Source organism: Thamnophis elegans, chromosome 8, assembly GCF_009769535.1.
Source record: "Thamnophis elegans isolate rThaEle1 chromosome 8, rThaEle1.pri, whole genome shotgun sequence".
NCBI classification, from domain to species: domain Eukaryota; kingdom Metazoa; phylum Chordata; class Lepidosauria; order Squamata; family Colubridae; genus Thamnophis; species Thamnophis elegans.
This window is the reverse complement of record NC_045548.1, coordinates 44,288,422-44,304,410: the sequence shown is the minus strand read 5'-3', so window position 1 is coordinate 44,304,410 and position 15,989 is coordinate 44,288,422. Positions and strand designations below refer to the sequence as shown.

The 15,989-nt window shown below is 37.3% G+C and overlaps 1 protein-coding gene across 1 annotated transcript in view; it reads right to left on the bottom strand.

Annotated features, from left to right (window-relative positions):
* The window catches only part of CSPP1 (centrosome and spindle pole associated protein 1), a 63,534-nt gene extending 48,202 nt beyond the window's left edge, over nt 1–15,332 (bottom strand). The window contains exons 1-7 of the mRNA XM_032222641.1: nt 15,225–15,332; nt 13,009–13,150; nt 12,363–12,459; nt 5,514–5,611; nt 3,066–3,089; nt 2,634–2,714; nt 1,903–2,004 (exon numbers count right to left, since the gene is read on the bottom strand). Coding sequence (XP_032078532.1) covers nt 1,903–2,004; nt 2,634–2,714; nt 3,066–3,089; nt 5,514–5,611; nt 12,363–12,459; nt 13,009–13,110 — 504 coding nt within the window. The 5' untranslated portion in view covers nt 13,111–13,150; nt 15,225–15,332. The remainder of the gene's footprint in view (nt 1–1,902; nt 2,005–2,633; nt 2,715–3,065; nt 3,090–5,513; nt 5,612–12,362; nt 12,460–13,008; nt 13,151–15,224) is intronic.
* Between the last annotated feature and the right edge of the window lie 657 nt (nt 15,333–15,989).

The window sequence follows — 15,989 nt, the reverse complement described above, 5'->3', positions numbered from 1 at the left end:
TCAACTTAAACTTTTTATATTTTTCTAGCCATTTAATCTTTTACAAATTTAATCTGATACCTGGTTGAAATGGCCTTATATTTCAGATTTCTGCAACCCACCCACTTTTATGGAGGATATTGTATAATTTTGAGACAGTTGAACATGTCATTTTATTTGTATATCAATTTATATGAGGTGATGGGTAGTCTAGGCATTTTTAAACTAAATACAAAGAAAGGATATGCCAAAAATATGATCATTACTTTTCCCTCTCATTCACATATTTACAAATGGCAAGCAAAAGTAGAAAAGCGGTTAAAAAGAGCGGATTTATACGATTTCATATAAACTTTATGATAAAAATCTAGAAAAACATTGATGGATGATCTCTGGAGAGCCAGAGATGAAGGACATTCCTCCATCCTGGTCCTCCTTGACCTCTCAGCGGCTTTCGATACCGTCGACCATGGTATCCTTCTGCGACGACTGCGGGAGGTGGGAGTGGGAGGCACCGTGCTACGGTGGTTCTCCTCCTACCTCTCGGACAGGTCGCAGTCGGTGTTAGTGGGGGGGCAGAGATCGTCCCCTAGGCCCCTAAATTATGGGGTGCCTCAGGGTTCGGTCTTATCCCCCCTACTATTCAACATCTACATGAAACCGCTGGGAGAGATCATCCGCAGGCACGGGATTAGATACCATCAATATGCGGACGATACTCAATTGTATCTGTCCGCCCCGTGCCAACTCAATGAAGCGGTAGATGTGATGAGCCGGGGTCTTGAGGCCGTTATGGGCTGGATGAGGGCTAACAAGCTTGTGCTCAACCCAGAAAAGACCGAGTGGCTGTTGTGTTTCCCTCCCAAAGATCTGACTAGTATACCATCACTCAGGCTGGGGGGTCAAATTGTATACCCCTCAGAGAGGGTTCGCAACTTGGGAGTCCTCCTGGATCCGCAGCTGTCATTTGACCACCACCTAACGGCTGTGACCAGGGGGGCATTCGCCCAGGTTCGCCTGGTGCGCCAGTTGCGACCCTACCTGAATCGGGAGGCGCTCACAACAGTCACTCGGGCCCTAGTGATCTCCAGGCTGGAATACTGCAATGTGCTCTACATGGGGCTGCCCTTGAAGAGCATCCGGCGACTTCAGCTAGTGCAGAACGCAGCCGCGCGAGTGATTGCGGGTGTACCTCGATTCACCCGCATAACACCTATCCTCCGCGAGCTGCGCTGGCTACCTGTCGATCTCCGGATGCGCTTCAAGGTGCTATTAATCACCCATAAAGCCCTACATGGCAGTGGATCTGGATACTTGAGAGACCGCCTTCTGCCAATTACCTCCCTGCGACCAATAAGATCACATAGATTAGGCCTCCTCCGTATTCCATCGGCCAGCCAGTGTCGGCTGGCAACCACAAGGAGGAGGGCCTTCTCAGCAGTAGCCCCGGCCCTTTGGAACGAGCTCCCTGTGGAGATTCGTACCCTCTCCACCGTCCAAGCCTTCCGCACAGCCCTGAAGAACTGGCTCGCCCGTCAGGCCTGGGGATAAGGATAATTGCCCCTCCCGAATGTTGTATGGATGTTGCCTACTATTTTTAGTATATGTCTCTATTTTGTTGTCTGTATCCCCCCTTCCTAGTTTTATGTGAGCCGCCCTGAGTCCCCTCAGGGAAAAGGGCGGCCTACAAATTCTAATAATAAACTAAACTAAAACACTAGCAAATATTATATTGCCTCAACCTATGTTAGTCCACCATTGTTTCATAAGTACACAGAAGTCTGTATTTATAAGCTAATGTATTTATATAAAGGAACATAAAAAAAAGATTATTGTCAATCCCCAATTAAACTTTCTTCCAGCTTAATCATTGGTATCATTCCATTGTTTCCAGTATGATTGAAAAAAATATCTATCTTTTACCTCTCTTTGTTTCTTCCCTACTCTTCTTAACCTTTCATTCCATTCTTCCTTTTCCCTGAGATACTGATTGTATTCCTTGTTTCTTTCAAGTCTTAACCTGTCCTAGAACAAATATCAGAAATTGCACAGAAGCAGCAAAAGGTTTTAAACCATAGGGACATGATTTTTCTATATATGAAGCAAGATTGCAAAAAAGCTCAGATTTCAATTTTATACGGATGATCTGTTCGCATATAGAAACACAGAGACTCTACATGTAACTAAAATCAAGGTTCTGAGGTTTATTTAGAATTTTATATTCCAGGGGATCACTATTATGCAAAATGCATTTTGCCAACATCAAAGTTTCACCCGAACAAGGAAATCATAATTTGATATTCATTTTTGAAAGTACAAGAGCGGCTATTTTTTTAGCATTAATAATATAAAATCAGAAGAGAGTACCCTGAACATTTCCCCTGAAACTTGACTGTTTGATCATTGATACATACCAGCAGGAATACAGTAACTGTAATTAGCTATCCAAACACATGGGAAAAATATTTTGAAATCAGAAGTTGGTAGACTAGCTTTTAAAAAAATGGAACCAAAAGAATTTGAACTTAAATTTTACTTTACACCACTAATTGCAACAAATTAGTTTTGGCTGTTAAACTTTTTATTTTCTAATTTGTAAGTTAAAATACATCAAAATATATATTTGCAAATTGTTTAAATTCCCAAGAACTTACCTTAGCTGATCTTCTGTCGCTAATAGGAAGAGAAAGTCCCTGAGTATATGGGTCAACTTCACCAGATGTTAAATACCTTTTCTATTAAAAAATGAAATAAATATATATTTAAATCAAATAATCTTTATAAGTTGTAGAAATAATTTAAAGCTAATATAAACTGCTAATCAATTTGTATATTCTGCATTGATTATATTTAGATAATACAGAATTATCAATTTTGCAGTGAAATCAAATACAGGAGTATCAGTACAATTAAGATGATATGAACAGAAAACTATGAATAACATGTGAAAATCAATTTTTTAATGGTGGGACAGCCACAAAACAAAGACAAGCACAAAGACTGATTTTTCACCCAAGACTTTTTAATACCACATTCAAATAAAGTGAGATATGAATTTGAAGAGTAGCATAATGCAAGAATCATACCTTTTTTTTTGCCTGTGACATACCCTAAAAGTTTGGAAAACAGATTTCATCTTAAAGAATACTCTATCAACAATAGTTCTGGATATTTTTCCTTCTTTAGACAGACAAGTGCAAATCTAAAACAATTTAAAGAAGCTGATTCTTAAAAAGTGCAGTAAATAATATCTAATATATCAATTTACACTATTACATTTAACTACTTCTAAAAACATTTCCAATGTTTTGGAAAATTGTCACTGGAAATTCTTCTATACATATTGGGATCATTATCTTTGCTACTGCATCATCACACAAACTCAAGCACATACTGAAAATTCAGCACAAAAGGATTTAAAACATCTGAAAGTAGATTTTTTTTAAACTAGTTGTTAACCAAGTTTGTTCTTCCTGCCATTCCCTTATGAAGTATCATATGTATATTAATGATATTAGATATGATATAAAACATATTTTTCTGCTAATTCATCTTTTGATGCTAAGTTTAATTATATACTAAAGTTATTTTTCCATTTCTCTAATCCAAACTCATGTCTCACTTTTTTGTACTGAATATATAAATATTCTTCTGGGGTTTTTTCCAACTGCCTCTGTTTTTCAGGCATTATCTTCTCTTGTTCCCTTCTATTTCCAGCTGCTTCTTCAATATTTTTATCTTCCATCTATAAGTAAAATCCCTCTAACATATTTAATCTAGATAGATGCATCACTTAACTCAGTCTGTTTTCATTTGTCTGAATAATGCTGATTGACCCGCAGTTCCTTAAATATTGTCAAATAAAACATCACAGCAATGTTAACTAAACATAAGTGAAAATTCTTGTCTCAGTAAATAAAATATTTAAAAGTTAGGTTCAGGTTTCATACACACCAAAAATATACCCAAACATTACCACTACCAGAAATGTTTTATAGAGTCTTACATATAGTCCTCAATTTATGATTGGTTGCTTAACAGCCATTTGCAGGCATGCTATTCATGGTGCTTTAAGGCCCATAAAGCACATCCAGACATCATAAAATGCTACACTACCCTCACATGCCTGCATTTTGCCAAGTGACCTGTGATCACCATTTGCAATCTTCTTTGCAGGTTCTTTGGAAGCTCGTAGGGAAGGTTGAGGTCCATTCCCCCAGAGGTTTCCTCTAGTCCTGGGATGGCAAACCTATGGCACGCATGCCACAGGTTGCACGCGGAGCTATTTGTCAGGGCACGCAAGGCGCTGCCCTGTCAGCTGGCCAGCACGCATGCGCATGCTGGCCACCTGAGTTCACCCTTTTTTAAAGCCATTTTTGCCATCCCCAGGCTCCAGAGGCTTTATAGGAGCTTGGGGAGGGCGAAAAGAGCCTCCCCCCCACCCCCCGCCCTGGAGGCCTTCCGGAGGCTTCATGAGCTTCCCTGAAGCCTCCAGGGTGCAAAAAAACCGGTCCTATGGGCAAAACGGAAGTTCTTCACCTTATTCCTGCAGTGCCCTTGTCACTTCCAGTTTGCTCGGAGGGTCGTTTTGACTGCCCCAGAGGCTTCAGGGAAGCCTCCTGAAGGTCCCTGAAGCCTCCGGAGGGCCTCCAGGGGGTGGGAGAGGCTGTTTTCGCCCTCCCCAGGCTCCTATAAAGCCTCTGGAGCCTGGGAGGGGAAAAAAAGCATGCAAAAAATGGGGGGAGCGCTTGTAGTGCGTGCATGCGCACTGGGGGGGTCGCACATTGCATTACGGGTGCGGCACAAAGCACACGACCCCCCTGCGCTCCCCCCACTTATGGCACGTGAGCCAAAAAAGGTTCACCATCGCTGCTCTAGTCTCTCTGTTGGAAGGGGAAAACATCCTACACTTGAAGGAATGGACCTCAATGCTAAAAGGCTCTGCAATGTTCTGAAAGACTCAGCATTTCAGTCCACCTCTTTCACTAGTATTCTTCTCCTTTCTGGAGGAGAAAATGCTAAAGGCTCCGTGTCTCAGCATTTCTCTGAAGGAGAAAACGATCAAGTTTTAGAACATGGAGATGAGAAAGGTAGTTTTGGCTGTGGCTCCCTCCCATTGTTTATTTTTCTAATGTGATCCATCTCTTTTAACAATTCCCATTGTCTTAGTTAACAGAAACCCAAGTTTAGGGGTTACAGTACAATGTACCATAAACTCATATAAAATATAGCCTTACAGTACACATTAGCCTAAAATGTGATTGATTGGTTTTTGATTAAATTAAACTAAGTATTCACCTGTTCAAAATACAATTTCTCCCTTTGATCTTCCAATCAAAGTCCTTTCAAAGCAGCTTTCAAAATCAATTTCCAATAATTTATTATCACAGATATTTTATATGGCACCTACCTAATGTCCTGATGCTGCATAGCAACACATTCTAGAAATTAATGTCTTCAGTTCTTAGGAAACTTAGTTTTAATGTATTTTTGCTTCACAAACCAGCACTTAAGTTTTAATGATAGTTCCTTACTTGTGAAAGGTATTGCCTGTAGTCCTGTCGAAGTTCCTCCTTTAGTTTGTGTTTTTTATGTTCATAATCCTCCCCCAGAGGCAAGCTTAAGCCATAGTCTACAAAATACAAGACATTTCTTATCAATGGTCTGTGCAAAAAATATTCCAGTGTAGCAAACCTGAGAATTTATTCAAATGAAGGTAATTTAATATTTCTATTACCCTATAAAAGAAACTGAATTGAAAAAGTTCCACTTTTAAAAATTATGATCAGGGATTTAAAATGCACTCTTGCTACAGTGTGTTCTTAAGGATATAAACATAGCCTGGTTACAATTTTTAAAACAGGAAAGAAAATCAATAAGAACTTCTTGAGCAATGCAGTACTGTATATAACCATCATATAGGCTTACTTCATTGCAAAGCTGTATCCAACATGTGTATTTTCTGCAATATGTTCAGAAACCTTTTCAATCATTGTTGATATAAAGAATCTTCAGTCAACTAATTTTTTGGACTACAAAATTGAAATAGGATATAACGACTGGAAGCAATAAAGTTCCAATGCAATACAACTCCGAGAGTCACAGGGTTCTGCACCTTATTCCTGCAGTCCCCTTGCACACATTCTACAGAGTGGCTTGCAATTCAGCAGCAAAGTATGTATCTTGTAGAAAGTTCTATACGCAATCCCTGCCAGAATTTGATGTGAAATATCTGTGCCAAATATCCTGCTGAACTGCTACTGTAGCAAAGAGAGTTGAATAATGCTGGTAGTATGGGTCAGGTAATTATCACTGAAACTAAATGTCTATGAAGATTCTTAGTCATCCAAGTGTGGTTGTCCCAAAAGTGCTTTTTTCCAAAAGGCAACTGTACTTCGTTTTTTTTTCTCTTGAAGATTTTTCGCTTCTCATCCAAGACGGTTCTTCAGCCTGAGCTCAAGCTGAAAAAGCTTCTTGGATGAGAAGCAAAACGACTTCAAGGAAAAAACAAAGACCAGTTGCCTTTTGGAAAAAAGCATTTTTGGGACGTCACTGAAACTAGTAACCAATTTGCATTTGCTATAAGCGGCTGGGGTGAAGAAAATAATTAATACCTAGTGTGTCTAGCTCTTTTTTTTCTGTTCAATTTTGTCCGATTCTTGGACACTGCTTAGATCCAGTCCCTGCAGTTTTCTTGGCAAGATTTTTCCAAGTGGTTTGCTACTGCTTCCTTCCTAAAGCTAAGATAAAAGTCATTCTGTTGGCTTAGGGCCTAATGCAGAACTAAAACTCATGGTCTCCTAATTTCTACCCTGATGAATTAACCACTATACCAAACTGACTCTGTTTAGATATTCAAAATACCAATTTCCCCTATTTTGTTTAGATTTTCTTCTCCAAAAGGAATCAGAAAAATAAAAATAAACCTCACAGTGTGATTCTGAGCAGCATACAGAAAAACAATTAAACATTAAAAACTTTTAAACATAAATAGAAATAAACATTGTGTATGTTTACATAATTAAATAGATTATACTCCTTTAGTTCCATTAAACTTAGTGGATCTGTCTTGCATATAATTATGAGTTTGATTAGATTTTATAATGTCAATGATATTTTTAAGAAGCAAATAAACTTTTCTGATATAAAAAATAGTAGAGGAATAAGATGCTTATCAGATTAATATGATAGGAAAATACAGAGTTTAAATTTAAACTTTAGGCATGTTGTGTGAGCTATCGCTTATTTAAAAAAATATGCAACTGAGACTATTTATTTGGGAGGTTGCTTGAACCTCATAATGAACCTCATAGCATACCATGATAATCATATAACAGCAGCTTATGAGCATTGGCCCTCTATGACATCATGGAAATATTTTTAACAAGGTTAACTGTAAGAGATCTCTACAGCTTACTGGAAAACTGATAGCTAAATACACTTTTCTACGCTGGTTCTTTTCAATGGCAGTTGGATTTCATAAATTCCATGATCAATTGTTTGGTAATACTGTATATATAAATATCATCTTAAATACTAATGGCCTCTTTTGTACTATTATCAATACATTGCAACTAGGAAAAATATCTTAATGAGCAATATTACATGTATTAGCTAATTTAACCTGACAGCTACAGTCCTGTTTTGGAAAATAAAATATTCTAAATTTTATAAGCTAAATAGGTTTATAAGAGGTTTACAGTATGTATTAATACAGATGGATTCGGAAACAGAATTAGTTAAAGATTGTATGATAAAGTGGGCTCAAAATATTGAAGAACCAATAATGTTGGATACATGGGAAAGAATATGGGTAACAAATGTGAAATTCACACAAGCTCAAAATCTGAGAGAAAATTTTTATAAGATGTTCTATAGATGGCATTTAGATCCTAAAAAGCTGGCTTCTATGTATCCGAATGTACAGCCTAAATGTTGGAGGTGTGGTTCTCTCGATGCTACATATTGTCATATATGGTGGACCTGCCAAAAGATTAAGGCATTTTGGATAAAAATATGGTGGATTATGCAAAATATCTTTAAAAGAAGGATAAAGTTTACTCCTCAGTTATTCTTATTAGGTATATGCACTGATTTTACAGTGGTAGAGTAACTTGATTCTGCACCTAATAACGGCAGCAAGACTGTTGGTGGCGCAATACTGGAAGAAGGAAGACTTGCCTACAACTCAAGAATGGACATTGAAAGTTACAAACTTAGCCAAGATGGCTAAAATATCGGCATATATTAAAGATCACTCAAATGAGAGATATAAACGAGACTGGAAAAAATGGATTGACTATATACAAAATAAATATGGGACCAAGAAATTCCAGTTAGCCTATGCTTAAGATCAGAAATGATTTAAATTGTTTAAAGTTAGTTCAGCAAGAAGAAGCTAAGGTCAATGTAGAATGTCATTAATTTCTTTATTTCTTTTTTTCAATTGATTTTAGACTGTGTTTGTTAAAAATCCATACCGTGTACGGGTTCTGGAGAGTCGGGGGGGGGAAGGAGGAGAGGGGTTGGGGGGAGGGGGGAGGGAGGGGTATGCATTAGGTTAGACAAGAATTTGGTGGTAAACTAGAATTATTTTGACATATAAAAAATTGTACTTCGATGTCTTACTGATTGAGGGATGAAATGTTTGTTTTAAAAGAAATAAAACTTTTGAACAGAAAAAAAAGAGGTTTACAGTATGCAGGTACAGCAGTAGCTACAACTACGCAAAATGGGAAATTCCATTGATATGTACTTTTTAAATACTAAAGCTACCAGAGAAAATAATCACTAAATTATCCTTATTTATGAAATTTCCAAATTTATCAAGCTCGAACAGCTAGTATGTTAGACTACAGCTAGTTTGTCTGAACAAGGTGATTTTTACCTTCTAAGATCAACACATTTACAAATCAAAATCCAAATATGGAACACATACTCTTTTTGGTGCTGTCATGGTGTTTTCCCAGGAGGCCTCTGAGGGTAAACTACACTTAATTGTTATTTTAGGTCACTTCTAGTGATGTCATTTTTACCACTGCCAGAGTACTGACACCACCAAATACTTTTAAGCATACACATGTTCAACAATGGTAAATTGCAAAAGTAAGTGTGTATTTGTGATCTTTTGGTATAGAAAAGAGAACAATTCATAAATGTATTCTTCCTGATTCTTTAAATTATCAAAGTTTTTTAAGGAGAAGTAGTACATGAGAATTATTCTGATCTTAATTTGACACCAAACAGAAGTTTTATCATAAATACTGTATGAAAGGATGGATATTCCATATGAACTTTGTTTCAGTATGCTAAAATGTAAGAATGTACACATTTTTTGGCAAAGAGAAAGGGCTGAATGAAGAGAAATGGCAGTGCAAAAAAGTTGTATTAGAGGAAAAATTAAGCTCTTTTTCCAACCACCAGTTTATTAAGCAATCCAGCCTCTTCCATTTAATTTTTGTCACTGTTATATTAATTATATAAATAAAATAAAATATAATTAATTAATAATATAATATAATATAATATAATATAATATAATATAATATAATATAATATAATAATATAATATAATATAATATAATATAATATAATATAATATAATATAATATAATATAATAATACAATACAATACAATACAATATAATATAATATAATAAATATTCTTCTCACTTGTAACAATTGAGGTTTATTAAATTGGAAAAGACAAGGTAGATAAAAGAGAAAGAACTTTGGGACAACTTGTTACTTGATTTTAATCCGTGTGCAAAAACATCGTATGCGATTATTTTGACCTGGCAGCAATTTTAATGTAGCCTTTTCAGTAGCCTACTTTCCTAGATGTTTTTGTATTCATGAAACAAACTTTGGAGAGAAATTAATTATCTAGAACTTTTAATTTCTGAAATATGTATTGATTGATTTTTGCTTTAACATTCTGCAAGATAGCCAGGCATTTTATCATTTCATCAGATGAAATTGAGAGAAAGAATAATTTGTAAATAGGCATACTTAATGAATCCAAGAATGTCAATATGAACAGAAAATTCCACAATCCATGCCATTGAATACTGACATTGACATAATTGTTTGCTACATGGAGCATGTATATGCGTTATGAGTCTAAGTACCAACTACAGGCAGTCCTTCAGTTACAACAGTTCATTTAGTGGTTGTTCGAAATTACAACGGCACTGAAAAATGGCACACTATTTTTTCACTTTATAACCATTGCAGAATCCTCATGGTCATATGATCAAAATTCAAACACTTGGTAACTAACTCAGGTTTATGATAGTTGCAGCATCCCAGGGTCATGAAATCACTGTTTGCGACTTTCTGACAAGCAAAGTCAATGGGGAAGCCAGATTCACGCAGCAACCATGTTACTAGCTTAACAACAGCAATGATTCACCTAACAACTGTGGCAAGAAAAGTTGTAAAATGGAGCAAAATTCACTTAACAAATTTCTTACTCAGCAACAGAAATTATAGGGTCAATTATGGTCATAAGTTGAGGACTATCTGTATTAGACCATTTTCTAAGCCTAGCTTTAGACAAACAGCAGCTACACCTTTCCTTCTATCTAAAGAACTCAAAGAAAATGTATGTAGGGTCTATGTACCTAAAGTGCATTACTGATTTGTCAGAAAACACAATATAAAATTCATTACTAAGCATACTGTACACTGAAATCAGCCTGCATTTTGAGTAGTAGTAGTTGTTAATTTAAGATTAACATACAATTATGGTAGCACTTCTTTTTACAAAAGAGCTTGGATATTTTTTCCTCACCTACTTTCTATCCCAATTTCAAAATTACATTCTTTCTGAAAGATGAACAAATTCAAAATTTAAAGCCACAGTTTACTTTAATATTAATTTAACATTAATTCTAAAAATGTATTTCCATATTTACTTTGTAATTAATTTAGTACAGGTTTCCAAAATAATTCCTGTAATAATCTGAAATGTCATTCACAAAAAAAATTATTAATCACGAATGGCAGCTAAATGAAATAGCAGAAAATTAAATTTAAACAGAGGAAAGGCACATGTGAGGGGAACTGCCGTTGCTAAGTAACAACTAACCCTCTAAGATAATGTCTATCACTAAGCCCAGGTTGAAAAAGAACCTGGAACACATATAGACAAAAATTGAAGTACCCAAAAGAATATGGTAAAACGAAGTAGTTATGCACATACAGAAATGGCCCCCAAAATAGCAAATAAACCTGGAAAATTGAACTGCTTGAATTAATTCAAACAAAGATGTTTAACTGGCAGACCTGCAGTTCTAAATCATCACTTTAAAAGGACTTGCCCAGCTCTCATAATATTAAAGCCACAGTTTATACATCACAGTATATCCTAGGGTTATTTTTTATTTATCTTTTATTTGTTTTATAAAATTCATATTCTGCTTAAACCCAGAAATTTTGAATAAAATGTAAATTTCTAGGTGTCCATATAGGACAAGCAGGATCATGTTAATAAGTCATGTTAATACCTTCCTGATAAAACGTAGAAATACTTTATAGGGCTTTCTAGGTAATAATAAGCATGCTAATTTATAAATGGAAATCCAGTGCAGTGACCCCCAAAAGAGCAGGTTTTCTCTGATAACAGTCTAGTTAATACGTTCAGAATTAAATGCAGCCTCTGGATTATTTTTAAAGCAACGCCATGTGCAGTTTTGTTGCATGATGATCAAGTCTGAGTTACCATTGCCAAGCCTCTCTTGCTATAGTTTCCATTGCTATTCCAGGTGGAGCCGTAAGTCATGACATAGACTGCTCTTTTGGTGGACTGTATCTTCATCTCAGAGCAGCCACTGAAACCGATATTTCTGTCAAGATGTTTACAAACTACCAGCACTTCCATGTTGCTACAGCCTAATCTGAACATTCAATCCGTTAAACCTCTGACCTGAAGTGGCAATATATGGCTAAACATCATCAGTATACTAAGGATATTTTACTCCAAAAAATAAATGACCAGCAGTTGCAGACAGGCATTAATTAACATGAGAGGGATAAACAAGTCCTGCAGTCTCATATTGAACCAACTGCTCTTCCTACAATGACTACAGACTGGAACAACCTGCTTGATAAGATTGGAACAGGCTGCATAGTGGCCTTTTTTTAAACCAAGTGACATTACATCTTCCCTCAAAAAAAAAGCATTAACCATCCTGCACTGCAATAAGCACGAAGTATGACAGGCCATTCTGGCTTATCACCACATCATATTTAAAAACTTAGCTTAATATATTTTGAACCTATGATAACATAACAAGGATACTAGGAGTAATTTAACCTTTAGATCAATTTAATCATTTCCCACTGACTGCAACACAATAACCATTAGAAAAAAATAATACCATGCAAATCAATATGTTGACTATTCGGTGGGATGTTTTCTTTAGCCATGGAGATTAATAATTCACTAGCCTTTGAAAGTTTCTCTGCACTTTTATTCTGAAAAAGAAAAAATGATAAGGTACAACTAATAAATGCATGCAAAAGGTATAAAAAATGCTACTTGGAGTAAGAAAAAGCATAAAAACCACAGAACTAGATTTCTGGTGATTCTGCATTCCACCCCCACCCCCCTTTTCCAAGTTTTGGCTTGATAGCTAGGGCTAATGGAGAAGTGGCGAAAACAAGTTCAGTCATTCTCATATTTTTGAAAGAAGATTGATCTAATCGAGCAAGATACTCCTGTTTTCTTGATATATCAGGGTTCTCCCCCGCCCCAAATACATTAACAATGTAAGCTTTTGAATTCATTTTGAATCACAAGAAGATGTATTCAGCTAACTGTATAGAAAAGAGGAATATGTATATTATATATTGTTCCTTTCCTCTGTTTAGTTTATAGGTATAATGGTCTAATATGGATTAAATAGCAAACCACAATTTATATGATTATTTGGACAGAAAGATAGCTAAGAGCTTTTAACCTGAACTACAGAATCAGAATTAAAGGAACAGGATTGTATTTATTTGTTTACAATAAAATCTTACCTGCATCTCCATGTATGGGGGATCATTTTCAAGTTTTGCCTTGTCCTGTAACAACCTGGCTTTGTGGTCTTCAAGAAACTTGTCTAGGTTCTCAGCCATCATTATTTACTTCTGGAAATGATAATCTAACTGAATATAGTACCTAATGGATAAATAAAAGAAACACTATTTTATTAGTTGCCTAAATTTGCTTAATCAATATACAGACTGTTTGGTTTTTTAAATCCCATAGTAATTTGAAAGTAACCCCTTAAACCCCTCTTTAACCCTCTTGGACAGAGAGGATTGCTGGTTTGAAAGAGGGATTAAAAAGGCCATTTTTTGTCAGAATTGAACAGCCCTCTCTCAACAGAGGGGGAGGGATACAATATCATCTATTTCCAATCCTTTCAAACACTCCACACCAATTTGCACCACTCAGGTGACCCTGGTGACACAGATAAATGTCCACCTTAATGACCGGCTAAAAGAATGCAAATGATCAGCTATCTGCAAGGAGTATAAATCCTTCCATTCCCCAACATCTAGTCAGAAGCTTCTTGGATGAGAAGCGAAATGTCTTCAAAGAAAAACCAGAAAGTCCAGTTGCCTCTTTAAAAAAAGTACCTTTGATGCTACCAAGGCTGGGGTTTTCAAATTGTGGGTTGCAATCTCCAGAGGTCACAAGTAATTTAGAAGAATTGCAATTGAAAAAAAATGCTGATCAAGTTTGTGCAAACAAAGTAGGAGTGCTTTAAAACTTGTTCATGCTGTCTGGACACAACTACTGTGGGTCTGTTCATATAAAATATGGAGTAAGGCACAAAACAAATTTTAAGAGATGCTAGGCTTAGAGAGGTCTAATTTCAGTCAGAGCTATCTGCCAATCACAATAGTTTTATTTTTTTAGTTTTATTCATAAAACAGATGTATTATTTTATAAGATCACACTACTGCACACTTTGAGACAACCCTTATATTTACAGAAGACATCTAATCAAAACATGAAGTAAAATTAGTTTATTATGATGCATTTTTGACAAACTCCTAAGGATTTCTAATATTTCACTGTTTTTAGTAAGTTTGTAGATTAATGGGTGGTCTCCTCTATAGTCTTTCAAGCAATGGATTGCTGAATGGTATGTAGCTTCCTAAAGGTAATATTTTCCTTTCTTTAGTAACATACTCTCATATTTTATCCATTTTCCAGAATTTCCCAAAGATAATGAATAGAGGTTTGCTTCATCAACAACTTCCCTCACTTCACAAACCATCTTCGTGTGTTATTTTCCTTCTTTAAACCGATGGCTCAATCACATAAAAGTGGCCTATTCAACTTTAAGTACAAAAGTACAAATATTCCTTCAAAAAGTTTTGATGAATTCACAGGACCATGAGATGAAAGGGAGAGAGACCAGCAAACAATATTTCCAATTGCAGCTGCCATATTATGAGACCATTTCCCTTTCAAGGATGGGTTAACAAACTCACTGTTAGCCTTCCGGAAATGAAGAATGAATTACCGCGAAAGAGAACATTTGGATAATAAATCACTATTATGTTTGCACTTTTTCCCCTTTGCATTAACTTGTATTTTTACACCTGATTGGTTTCATTCTGGTGGCATCTTATGGTTAAATCTTTTAGAGCTTCCTGATGTAAATCGCTAGGACAGGATTCCAAGCAGCAAAGAGCCACACACACAAAGATAACCTTAAGCTACGGATATCCGAAATATCTTCTAAATCCGGAGAAAACCACCCAGAACTAAGTCAGCCGCTCGCAGCTGAGAGAGAAGCGCAAACTTGAAGTTTCCGCCAGCCCTGCCGCTTTAAGGAGCCGGGAGGCGTTGTTAGGCAACCGAAGTACAACAAAACCTGCGGCCTCCGAGGAGCTTTGGCGAAAGCCGACCACGCACAGCGTTTCCATAAGCACCCGGCTATCTGAGGCGAACGTGGATTTAAAAGGACAACTCTACGCCCAACCTCGCCCACCCCAACCCTTCCGCCAGCCTTCTCCAAGCCCCTGCGAGATACGCAAGAGAGTTCCATTCACCCCGGCCCCTGTGCTTGCCGGTTCGGGTCCATTTTTAACCCTTCCCCCTCCGGGGGGGGGCAGAGGGGAGGGGGAGGAAAGAAGAAACGGTCTTTCTAGGCGCGCGCTTGTACCGGACTAGTTCTATTCAGCAATGAGCCCCCTTTGGGCTGCAGCCACCAGTCCTTCGGAACTGTCCTTGCCTGAAGTTCACCTCGTCTGCCGCTCGCTCCGGAAAGGCCCAGGCGCCGGCGGGTGGTCCAGCAGCGGCTCCCGCCGATTTTTCTCAGTCTCAACTGAAGCTTCTCACAGCGCTCCGCCTTCTTGGGGAGGAACCGAAAAAAGCGGGGAAGTGGGGGCGGAGAATAGGCTGCTTACTAACGGGCGCTCTCTACTGCCTGGAGTCAAAAACGCATCCGGATTTGTGAGACAACCTGTTGGTCCTGTGCTGCGTTGTGAAGATGATAGGTCTTTTCGGCAGCCTTTAATCCGTTTGCAGCCGTCTGACGCTCTGTGCAAGCTCAGAAACCCCCTTGCCCACAGGCACAGCAGAAGTTCCAACACTTTTTTTTTGTATCATCGAATCAGTCTTGACTTCTGGCAACTGCCAGGATGAGTCCCTGCAGTTTTCTTGGCAAAACTTCAGAAATGGTTTATCATTACCTGCTTTTAGGACTGAAAGAGACCACTATAATAAATCGTCTCTTTTTAGGCTAGATCAAAGTGAAAGGGGAAAAAAACCCCACACTTTTCTAGAGTCTAGTGTCACTTCATTAGCTCTTTGAGAAGAGGAGCAGCCAACGTTCAGTCTAGGGTCTGACATCTCAAAAATTAGCTGCAATGCTAATGACCCATGTGAGAGTGAACTTGGCAAGCATGCACTGAAGATTCTGATCAGGGGGCTGAGATCCTTCAAAATTGTAACCAGCTGATACGAAGAAATATGTTGATTTCATTCACAAACATAA